Source organism: Peromyscus maniculatus, chromosome 12 (assembly GCF_049852395.1).
Source record: "Peromyscus maniculatus bairdii isolate BWxNUB_F1_BW_parent chromosome 12, HU_Pman_BW_mat_3.1, whole genome shotgun sequence".
Taxonomy (NCBI): domain Eukaryota; kingdom Metazoa; phylum Chordata; class Mammalia; order Rodentia; family Cricetidae; genus Peromyscus; species Peromyscus maniculatus.
Window position 1 is genome coordinate 78,069,815 of NC_134863.1, and position 12,072 is coordinate 78,081,886.

Genomic DNA, 12,072 nt, shown 5'->3' on the forward strand with positions numbered 1-12,072 from the left:
GGCTATGTACTTAGGTGTCACAAAGGTCATACTAGGAAAACAAATGGTCCCACCTGTTCTTCCTCCATTACCCAGTTATAAGAATGCAGGAAATTGCACAATTTTAACCAGTGAGAAACAGAGCTGATGAAGAAATGTTTTTCTCTTGGTATCATCAGATCCCAGAATGGACAGTTCCAAGAGTCTCTCCAAAATGTGTCTGGAAAATCTAGAATATTGCATCCCATTTGTGCCTTGTAAAAGTGACTCTAAGATGTTTTTTTTTATACTTTGTTTTTTATTAATTTGCACAGTAACATTTGCTTTCCAAGATCATAGGCCAAAAATTTTATTCCCAAGTCTCTGACTTAAATTCTTTATTAAGATTTTTTTATTCATTTTGCATACCAACCACAGATTCCCTTCTCATCTCTTCTCCTACTCCCCCCCCCCAGCCTTTCTAACCCCACCACACCCCTGCCAACTCCCATCCTTTCCTCCAAAACGGTAAGGCCTCCATGGGGAGTCAACAAAGCCTGGTACATTCAGTTGAAATAGATCCAAGTCACTGCCCCTGCATTTGAGACCAAGATTAAGTAATAAAATATTGTCAAATTTTCTAAGAAACACTGCTTTCAGGCTCATGTGTGTTGAGCCTAGGAGAAGTATTAGGATGTTCCTATAACCTCCCTAACTATAGTGTTCCCACATAAAATCATGGCCTATCTAGAGAATTTATGGTGAATTTTCCCTTGGCTACATTTAAATAATCTAGAGTATCTATATTTAGATAATATATTAACTTTTCCTGTGTATAAGCAACATCTTGAAAATTCTATAGTATTTTATTCTTGTTTTTTTCATTGCTTATTTATGTGCTAATTTCTTATTTTCTCAGGATGAACAGAAATGAATGTCCTCCAATCTGAACAATACTCAGTGCCTTTGAGCAATGTCTACAGATACAAATGACAGTCTTTTAGTAATTGGCTACTCTGAATAAGGAATATACCCCTATGCAATGTATATACATATATTTCTCAATCCACTTGGACAATCATACCTCTATGTAATTAGTCTTTCAAATCCACAAATACAAAAACTATGAACAAAATATTAATAATGGGAGCAGTATATTGTGGTGTCAAATTGAACCAAATTATTCAATGATATTTCTTAAGTTTGTCTTGAATTAAAAACTTGAATATTAGTTTTTAATATATATATATATATCCATATATATATAATATATATATATAATTATATATTATATATATATTTATTTATATATATATATTTATATATATATATTTAATATATATATATCCATAGTACAGAAACTAAGGCATAGTTTTGTTACTCACTCATCTCAGAATCTGCCAGAAACTGAGGATGAAAAAGAAACAGATAGCAGGAGAGGTAATCATGGGAACACTATTTGAGGGCATGGAGACTTTGACTTCAATACTGTAAAAATATAAATGCCTAGTAATTAATGTCATAGAGGCCATTCGTAAGGGTGGACTGTAACAAGAAGGATGTTAGTACAAAAAGCCAAACAGGATAGGTACCATTGGACATATAGCTAATGGAAAGGGAGCCAGGAACTCCATCATTCAGAGAGCTGAAATCACCAGATTCACAGCCCACTGAGTGGCAGCTTCTAGATCCATAGGATCTGGAACGGCAGCTTCTTGAACCAAAGCTCAAAAATCAGCTGTAAGTTATCTCACAGGGGCTGTAAGTCATAAAGTTCCATAGTAATAGCAGGACATATGACAGAGATCGACAGTGCATAAGACCTTGGGAAGCTTCTTGGCTCACTACAGGTCATCTAATAGTCATTAGAGAGGAGCTGAGTTGACAGGTACTGAGAGCATAGTTGGTAATGCTATAGACAAGCTACTGGGCTATAGTAAGAGACACACAAGGACTCTGAGGAAAGCAGGTAGCACCTAATGGAGTGAGTAGTGGATACTCCAAAACAGCTTTTGTTAGACATGTCAATCGGGATATGGACTCTGCTGGATATAACTGAAAAGGCTGTGAATTTAATGTTACCTCATAGGGACATGCATCTATATAATCTCAGCAATAGGTGTGGTATCCAACAGTGTTACCCTTGGCATGTGTTTCTGCTTTCAACTTTTTAACCATGCAACTGAGTAGTAATCTATCTGTTAATTTAATTGAACTTGAGCATGTTCCTGCACAGTGTATTTGTGGCTGTTGTAATTTTTGTTATAGCAAATATTATAAGTTACTTCTATGACAGGAATGTCACAACTGATTTACACTAATGTTTATTCTATAATTTCCAGAATAATCTTCCCCCTTTACTCTTGACATAATTTGTATGTGTTCTGCTTAGAATGCTGTAGATAAACTCTCTCTAGAGCAGTAATTCTCATCCTGTGGGTTGCGATCTTTTGAAGTCACATATCAGTTATCCTGCATATCAAATATTTATGTTATGATTCATTACAGTAGCAAAATTACAGCTATGAAGTCTCAACAAAATAATTTTATGGCTGGGAGTCACCACAACAGGAGGAATTGTATTAAAGGGTCCCAGCATCAGAAACGTTGAGAACCACAGCTCTACAGAGTGACTGAGCCTAGAGAAGATAAAAGGAGGGGAAAGCCAATGGCCAATCTTAACTCAGAATTTTCCCCATTGGCCATAAGCAACCAATTTTCTCCCCATAGGTCTCAAGGACCTTTGCTGTTTCTCTGAGTCCTCTGCTTACATGCATAGGTTTTGATTATAAAACAATTATAATTGTAAATTAAAAGTCAATGAAACAAAGACTTAAAAATAATCATACCGTGTGTGTGGTTATGAACACTAGCTGTTCTTCAAAAGTATCTGGGTTTAATTCCAACACTGACATGGTGGCTCGTAAGTATCTGTAACTCTAGTTCCAGGGAATTCGACACTCCAGGGAAAGAGTGTCTTCCCAAAACTGCAGGACTGATACGCAAATGAACTCACAGAGGCTGTGACAGTACACACAGACAGACACAGTTTCAAGCCAGACAAAACCCCAGCACTGAGTGTGAGTGTGCTCACACTCTTTCCTTCTTTTTTTCTTCCTTTCTGTTTTTTTCTCTTTTTGTTAGTCTCTCTGTTTTGAATTTTAGAGTGCTGTTCTTTAGGAAGCCACATGTGGTCCATGGCTGGGTAGGTCTTTGAATGAGACCTTTTGAGATTCTAGAGAATGCTCATGGCATAAGGTCTATTGAGATGCCTTAGTCTTCCTTCATCTGGCGATATGCAGCAGAAACCCTACTGAATGAAGAGGGCCTTATGACTTAATATAAAACAAGGTAGCTCAGGAATTTCATTTTATCAAATATGTGCATGTGTCTATGCATATTTTATGCATATTGAAATACATGTGTGCATGTGTATTTGTAAAAAAATATAACCAATTGATAGGATTAATTACATATAAAACTTGGAATATTTGTTATAAAACATATTATTTCACCATTATAGATACTTTCTTTTCCTAAAGGAATGTCATGTTATCTGCTAGCATATAATATTGCTATATAACTTGCATATATATCTAAAACATAGTATTGACATGAGTTAAAATGATTTAAAACAAACAAAATTGTATTCATCAAATTGGCATACGAATATCTTTTTTCTACTGATATCAAGTGAACATCTCTTATGCTGTGTGTATTCTTATTTCATTCTTCCTTTTAGAAAAATCTTTAGAGGCTAAAGATTTGCTTAGCAGACATTACTTTGATACAGGATGCACAGTCTCCAAAATAAAATTCACAAATTTTTAAATAAGTAACCAACTGAAATAGTTTTGTCAGCCATATTAAATATGCCCAAAATTAGCATCCATCTGAAATCTCTAACATCCATAAACAAAATTTTTTACAGTCAAAACAGTTTGAGCAATATTTAATACATTCATATTTACAAATTTCCCCTTTGCTTTGTTCTTCCTTAAGAGGGCTTAGTAGGAGGAGGCAGTTTCCCTAAAACCTACACAAGCTCAGGTTGTTGCTTAAGGTCACTGGGGTACCATATGTTAAAGCTGGCAATTAGAGTCTCCTGAGAATCCCTTTGTCTTTCCTGGGCTGGGTCACTGCTTGGCAGCAGTCCATGAAAGGCAAGGTCTCTGTAGAAACCACAGCAGAAAGGTCCACAGTCCACAGTCTATGTCTAAGGGTGGTAGAAGTGAAATCTCCACTGTCACAGTGATCACACCAGAATGAAGTGAAATCTCCACAGTCACACCAGTGGTACATCAAGCAACAAGTCAGCTGTGCTAGATCTAAACTTTATTTCCTCATCGAATGTTTTGGTCATTTACAAGATTAATTCCATTCAAAGAATCTAAAACTGGCACTTGGTAGGCGATCTCAGTTTTGTCTGTGGCTACCATAGCACCAGTCATCTGATCGTCCTAGGTTCAATGTCATGTGGTTTTTCCTTTTATTACTTTTGTTGGGTAATGTTGAATGAATCACAGAGAATAATAGGAAAAAATGAGAAAGGGTGATCATGATAGAGTTAATCTTCAGTGGGTTCCACATTAAGCCAGAAGTGATGTTTCCAAGTCATTAACAAAATTAAAGTTACCCTCATTCTATACCTTGTAAAGAAAAATGTTTTCCTCATAACATCCAATGACAAAACACACAGGAAGTATGTCAAGAGGAAAAAGGATTTTCCTGGACATGATGAAATAATTTTTGGTGTAAAATAATCATGGCATTTCTGACATAGAAGTAGCTCTATGTCCTTTGTTACAATGAAATTACAACAGCCATAAATATACTGTGCAGAAAAAGTATTCAAATGTGACTACAATTATAGAGAAATTTGACAGTGCACATGTGTAAGGGACAGAACACTCACAGGACAAGCATGATCCTGTTGGGTACCACACCTGTTGCTGAGTATATATAAACCCAGCTCTGCACAGGTAAGAGTCAAACTCGGAATCCTCTCAGTTACATCCAGTTGAGCTCACATCTCCTCTCAACATGACCTGTAAATGCTGCTCTGGAAGCGTTTCTACCTCCTCTAGGACCTGCCTGCACTCTTCAGGTTCCTCCTGTGGCTCTTCCTACCCCAGCAACCTGATCTACACCACTACCAACTGCTCTCCCAGCACCTGCCAGCTGGAATCATCTCTGAACACCAGCTGTCAGGAGACCTGCATTGAGCCCACCAGCTGCCAGAGTTCCTGTGTGGTGTCCAGCCCCTGCCAGACAGCCTGCTACTACTCCAGAAGCTCCACATCTTGCAGTCCCTGCCAGGAGGCATATACTGGGTCTCTGGGCTTTGGGCCAAGCAGCTTCCATTCCCTAGATTGTGGATCTAGCAGGTACTACATCGTGGGTTGTACACCCAGTGGCTTCGAATATCTGTATTATGTAGTCTCTGGCTTCCCTTCCCAGAGCTATGGGTCCAGATTCTGCTATTCAACCCACCTGCCTGCTAGTACCTACCAACCTTGTTATAAACCAACCTGTGATAACATCCTCCACGGATTTTACTGTTGAGTCTCTTTATACAATGTGCCTATGCTTTGAAGCCATTGTTTCTTGCTTCCCCACTCTTGCTGTCTGTCAATGCTCCCATTAACAGCTTCTTTCTTTCTCAATTTCTGGGAGATTCTGTAATTTGTGGGCAAATTCAAATATCCCTTTCTCTACTTGCTTTGGAAAAATGATAAATGTACTATTTGGTTTTCATTCAAGAGCTATTGAAGATTAAAATTTTCATCTAATAAATTTGTGCAATCTGACACCTCAATGTGTTGTATCCTTCAATATTAACTTGCTCATAGGTTTGCATTCAAGCATTTGGGGAGTTCATTGCGTGTCAATATAGCTGTTTAATTTTGTTTGCAAACACACATTTCTACATTTAGTTGTGTTCCTTACCTTCAAGAACATTTGGATAGACTTTCAGAGTTGTCCACCCCAGGTCCAGTCCCACAGGGAAGGGCATTTCTTCATTGGTTTGCATCTTTCACTAGTTGGCATTCTGGAGTTTCTGGGATTCTCATCACGGCATTGGAGTCCTTCTGTTTTTAATATTTTTTAAAGGTTTCTCATCAAACCCCAGAAACATAAAGCCAACCCGAGACATCACCAAAATATATAAATTAACATCTGAGCAATGTTAGCCATATTTATTAGCAACTCTTGTATGTGTTATTGATTTCATTTAGAGATTTCAATCTGGCAGTCAAGGTGGGGGGACTGGACCCCATTTCCGCCTAACTCATGATCATGTAACTTCTTACCTGCCTGCAATTTTGCATACATTTTAAAATGTAGCTTATAAAAATAATCTCGCTTCCAAATTTATATGGCACAGTCTACCTAATATTCCCTCCATATTATAATTATTTTATATAAAATATTGGTTTATAATTCCCTATATAGCAGAAAAATCAGTCTTCCATTCTAATAATGTGTTTTCTTCCTTTCACTGCATGAAACTATCAACAGATGGAGAAAACGGCAAAGTTGAAAAAATTCTACGAATACAAAAGGATGAATTTACTTTTTAAAATTAAAATGGCTAGTACAAAACACAGCAAAGCTTAGGGAGATATTTTGAAGTAGTTTTTTGTCTGTTTGTTTGTTTGTTTGTTTTTCAAGTCAGGGCTTCTCTGTGAAGCTTTGCGCCTTTCCTGGAACTCACTTGGTAGCGTAGGCTGGCCTCGAACTCACAGAGATCCTCCTGCTTCTGCCTCCCGAGTGCTGGGATTAAAGGCGTGTGCCACCATGGCCCGGTTTGAAGTACTTTTGAAGACAAGAAGATGAAAGTAATCATGGTCCTCACAAGATACATAGATGTCCACTTGCATATTTTTATTTAAACTTACATCCTTCCCCTTCATAAAAGTAAAGGCATTGGCAGTTTGAGAAATTAATAAGAGATACATGAAGAAAAAATTATGTTTGACTTTTGCAAGTCTATACATCTATAAGAAAACCATTTAGCATCTCCAATGAAATACATGTTCCAATTACAGGGACTCATAAGAGTGAGTAGAAGTCTAATTCCTAGACTAACATAAGAGATCAAAAGACAGTGTGGCTCTTAACCCAGTAGGTGGGAGGCACCTTTTACAATTCTAGTTTCCCCAGTTGAAGATCAGAAGAAGCCATTCCCACAGGTTGGCTGGTAAGAAACAGACTGGCAGCTTTTAGAAGAGAAGCGGGTTGGGCGGTAAAAGCTGGACCCACAATTTAGGGTTGAAAAATTGTGAGTACCACATCCCACTGACTGGAAACCACAGGATCCAAAGCCCAGGGTTGGGTAGCCACAACCAAAAGACTGGAAGCCCCTGGAACCGAAGCCTAGAGATCCTGAGAAAGGTGACTGGCAGGGTCTGCAGGACACTGGGATCCTCTGGTGGTAGCAGGGCCTCTGGCAGGGTCTGGAGACCACATAGGATGTGTGGCAGGTGGTGGGCTCACAGAAGGTTTCCTGACACCCACTGTGGAGAGAGGAACCCAACTGGTGGGTGATGGGAGTTTGGAGGTCAGTGCTGTAGAAGACATTGTTGGGGTAGGAGGAACCACAAGAAGAGATCCGGTGTTGCAGGTGGCCCCCCAAGGACTGGGAGAAGTTTCCAGAGCAGCTGTTGCAGGACATGTTGAGAGGAGAGAAGACTTTGCGGAGGAGGATGCTCAGAGTTTGAATGACCCTGCTTGGACATACGGCATTTATATACCCCTGTCCTTGGGTGCGTCATCCCCATAGCGCATGAACACAAGTTACCTCCGGCTTTAATTGAATGGAAAATACCATCATAGTCATGCATATTTACTTTTCGTGTGGTTTCAAACTGGATAGAGCAGTGATGTCTGCGGCCCTGGAATTCAGGTAATAGTGTTCGGTCTTCAAAGCTATTATTCATCTTCCATCAGCAAAAGGTCACCCTGCACATCACTCAGAAAACTGCTTTAAAGGTAGACTGTCTGGGCTGAGGGAAGCTAGCTTAATTAAAAATAATTGATACCCGTTGCACAATCTGTCCAAAAATTGTTGCCATCTGGCTAGCAAAGTTGTTCGCTGATCCACTCATAGTCACTTCTTTTAAACAAAAACACACACTGATTGCTGCCTCAAAATGGCAAGCTTCTGTGATGAATAGTATCATCCAAACACTGATATGCAAGATGTATGAGGACTTAAAAAAATTGTACCTCAGTTTAAATGGCTTTACTGTAATAGGGAGAAATCCTTATTTCTCATGCATCTGCCTAAGAATGGAATCCAGATATTAAATGCCAGTCATAAGGTGTGTGTGTGTGTGTGTGTGTGTGTGTGTGTGTGTGTGTGTGTGTGTGTACCAGTGGGTGGGTATGGGGGTGGGGTCGGAGTGGTTAACTGTGCTGTGAGCTAAACACTCCATGCTTTGTGCTGGTTTGAATGCTAAAGATTATTTACTTAAGATGATAAAATGCATTAAAAGGAAAAAATCTTGAGGTAATGATGTTCAATGTTTCCCTATCTCTAATGAGGGTTATTATTTCCCACTGAAAACAGTTTCCATAACCTGGTAAATGTCCTCATTCTAAAGAAAGCTTATAAAGCAATTGCCTTGAGATGTCAGGCCAAAGCAGCCATAGCCAGGAGATGCTTCCTCTGCCCTGAAGGCAGCATATATCACTTTGACTTAAATTGTTTTCAGGTGCTTCTGACAAGTATCGCAACATGTCCAAAGTGAGGGTCATATTTCCTCAATTTCCATGGCTTGTGTTCCACCTCAGTACAAGAGTCTAATGAAGACTGATGCTTGGATCTGGAGGAGGAGAAAGTGTAAAGGGCTATATTGGTGTGCCTTAGGTGCTGTTTGATTTGTTTCATATTATAGAACAACATTTCCTTCTAGTTCTGAACAACAGCATTTTTTTGGGGGGGGGATGAGAGAGCATCATTTGCTTTCTTTATTTCTTCTTCTTTCCTTCTTTGTTTTGTTAACTTAAAATGTTCAGACTCATAAAAGTCTAGAATTTGTGGGAGATTTTAGGAAATATTTCCAGCTTTTTTTTATTTTTTTAATCAGATCAGAACTCTAGTTACAGCAACCTGGTTCAGTATTCCCAGAACTCCGGGTTAGAAGTTTCTTTTTCTACAAGAACAGCCCATTTTGGATTTATCCTTCAAGATTAGACCAAGTAATCACAATTCTTCATAAAATTAGTCTCAGCTCATTTTCAATGTAGAATATAATTTATGCCAAGAACAGATGATATGCAAAGTTTTTCCATTTCCACAAGGTTATTTAGGCAATTTCCTGTACAATTAGCTGTGTTGTGCCAAATGGAAAAGTACAGAAAAATCCCAAGACTTAGTTTTCTAGGGAGAATATATAAGTTAATTGATAGATATACAATTAACAACCCCAAAACCATCTCTTCTCCAATTAACATTCTCTTCTCTTTTGATAGCCTTCCCTACCTCCATTTCAGTATATAAGGGTCATTTGTATAACCATGAATTCTTCAAATCCTTGATCTTTCTGTGACATTTGCATGCAACAGATACTTTCCACATTCTTAATTTTTTTTTTAAACTTTATGCAGGAAAGAAAAAACACCATCTGAAACAAAATGAGTATGGCCATGAAACAATGTTTATGCCTTGCTGCTTTGTTGTCAATGACATCAAGAGGGGAGAGACTCAGTTTAGGAAGAAAAGGGTATTTTGATAATCAAGCTTGTTAAGTTTATGAATGACTTCCGCCACAAAGCAGTGAAGGTGTGGGGACACTGGATTCTAATTCAAAAAATAAAAGTGAAAAGGCTGACAGCATACCCCAGTGTGGTAGAGCTTACATGAGGCTCTGAATATGTTACTCAGAGGGAACGAACAGAAAAGAGGGAAGAAGAAAACAAAAGAAGAGAAGGGAAAGGAAGGCAAGACAATGGAGGGATTCTGATTCTGTGAGAAACCTTTTATAATATAATTAATGTTCTAAGCACTCATGCAAACATTGGTCCTCTCAACTTTATATAATCATGTACACAAAACACAGGTTGACAAAGTGTATCATGAACAACATTGATCTTGATTTTTTTTTCCTTCTGTGGATTAGTATTCTATTGTTCTCTTTATAACATCCACAACATTTGGAGGAAGAAATATAAAATGTTGATTTCTTTTGTCTTCAATCAAGTTTCTAAACTTGGAGCATCATAATTCTATTTCTAAAATACAAACTTTGGTAGAGTGTTGAACTCTGCAGGATTATTGCTGCATCATCCATCGGATCATATCTTGAAGGCAGGAATTAAATAAAGCATCTATCTACCTTAAAGACTCACTTATGTTGGCTTTCATTCGACTTACTGGAGATATTGAGAAATTGCATTTTTGCTTCATGAATAATTGCTTTGAAAACTAATGAAATTCCTTCATTTAGAAGTACACATTCATAAAAAGTCCTTTGAAGGTTAAAGTATTTCATTTTTACTGGAGCCTAATTAGGCCTTCTCATTAAAATCGACAAGGACTACTACACCCATCTCTCTGGTATATAAGGACCCGTGTCAGATGGTGGCATTCACACTCGCAGATTCATCACCGCAACTCCACTGAAACCAGAACTCCTGACAACATGTCTTACGCTTGCAACTCTGGAAACTTCTCCTCCCAGTCTTTTGGAGGTTTTCTGAGGCAGCCAGTTTCCAGCTACAACTCCTTCTACCCCAGCAGCAATGTTTTCTATTCTCCAAAGAACTTCCAGCTAGGCTCCTCTTTCTACAATGGACAGCAGGAGACCTTCGAGGAGCCCCTGGAGTGTCACTCACCCTGCTGCGGGACCAGATCCTTCCAGGCATCCTGCTTCCGGCCCAAGCAGTACTTTTCCAGGCCCTGCCACGGAGGCTTTGCTGGATCTTTTGGATATGGCAATTCGGGTTTTGGATCTTTCGGGTATGGGAGCTCTGGCATTCACTCTCAGGGCTGTGGCTCCAGCTTCTACCGCCCAGGTTACTTTTCTTCCAAGAGTATCCAGTCGTCCTATTACCAGCCAGGCTTTAGCTCTCGCTTTTGCGGGTCTGGTTTCTGAACATCCCAGTTGTCTCATTGATGGTTTCTGCACCTTATGGAATTCAAATGGCACCTCCAACATCTAGGATTTATCGATGAGCATTGTCTCTCTAGGACTCAGCATCATAATCTACCGGGAAGCAAACGATTTTCTGAGGACAGAGTAACTTTAACCTTTGACCTTTCAACTCTACTGCAAGAGAGAGCTGGTATTTTAATTATTATGTAAACGCTTGGATCTTTTCTTTTACCATCCATCCCTCTAAATTTCTTCTCTCATTATTTCCTTAAGATTCCTCCACTCAAGTTCATTTTCAATAAACTTACATCTCTAGCATGAATTTTGGCATTCCAGTTTGTTTTTGTTCTTGTTTTATAAATGACATATTTATTCAATGCATCTGATACTTGAACTGTTTTCAGATTTTTTCCCTCTCTCTTACATTTTGTCTGATAGAAAAGCAGAAGCATTAGAAGGAAATTCATATTTGTGTCCTATGTCATGCCATCTTTCATATCTTGAAAGATTTATATTCCCCCATAGGTCCATTTGTTCATTTAATTACTTCAGAGATCTTGTTTTCAGTGGGGCATTCAATGGAAAACAGTTATTGAGTGTGTATTATAGAACAAACACTGTGATGAAGAAGATGTGGATTCTCTCCTTTCAAGAAGTACAATTCTAGCTTAACATCGTGTGACAAGTCAATAGTGTTCCCAAGAAACACTAAGGAGGGCTTCACAAAGAGGCACAGGATGGCCTGCAACTCCTCATTAAAAGCAGAAAGCGTTAGTTATTTAGTTAGTTAATTACTTCATTTAAATCAAAAGAGTCTTACTGATGTGTCACACCACTTGGAGTCCATTGAAGAGCAGCTGGCACAGGGGATTTGGCAGGAAAGGGATTTGTCACTGGCGAGTCCCAGTGAGGGAAATGGCAAGTTATCTGGAAGGTATGTCTGACCCTCAGAAGGGCAGAGGGAGGGAAAGATGGTTAACTCAAAGATCCCTTTTGTGGGGGAGAAAGGGTA

The 12,072-nt window shown here is 38.8% G+C and overlaps 3 protein-coding genes across 3 annotated transcripts; 2 read left to right on the forward strand and 1 right to left on the reverse strand.

The window, feature by feature from the left end:
• Positions 1–5,001: 5,001 nt before the first annotated feature.
• On the forward strand, positions 5,002–5,523 carry LOC102925511 (keratin-associated protein 13-1-like). The gene has a single exon (XM_006987952.2). The coding sequence runs from the start codon at positions 5,002–5,004 to the stop codon at positions 5,521–5,523; it is 522 nt and encodes a 173-aa protein (XP_006988014.2).
• A 1,288-nt stretch (positions 5,524–6,811) lies between these two features.
• LOC102915192 (keratin-associated protein 14) lies at positions 6,812–7,636 on the reverse strand. Its single transcript, XM_006987917.2, has one exon. It carries the CDS (start codon positions 7,634–7,636, stop codon positions 7,133–7,135), a length of 504 nt encoding a protein of 167 aa, XP_006987979.2. The 3' UTR covers positions 6,812–7,132.
• Positions 7,637–10,560: 2,924 nt separating this feature from the next.
• Krtap15-1 (keratin associated protein 15-1) lies at positions 10,561–11,380 on the forward strand. Its single transcript, XM_006987916.2, has one exon. The coding sequence runs from the start codon at positions 10,608–10,610 to the stop codon at positions 11,058–11,060; it is 453 nt and encodes a 150-aa protein (XP_006987978.2). The 5' UTR covers positions 10,561–10,607; the 3' UTR covers positions 11,061–11,380.
• Positions 11,381–12,072: the final 692 nt, after the last annotated feature.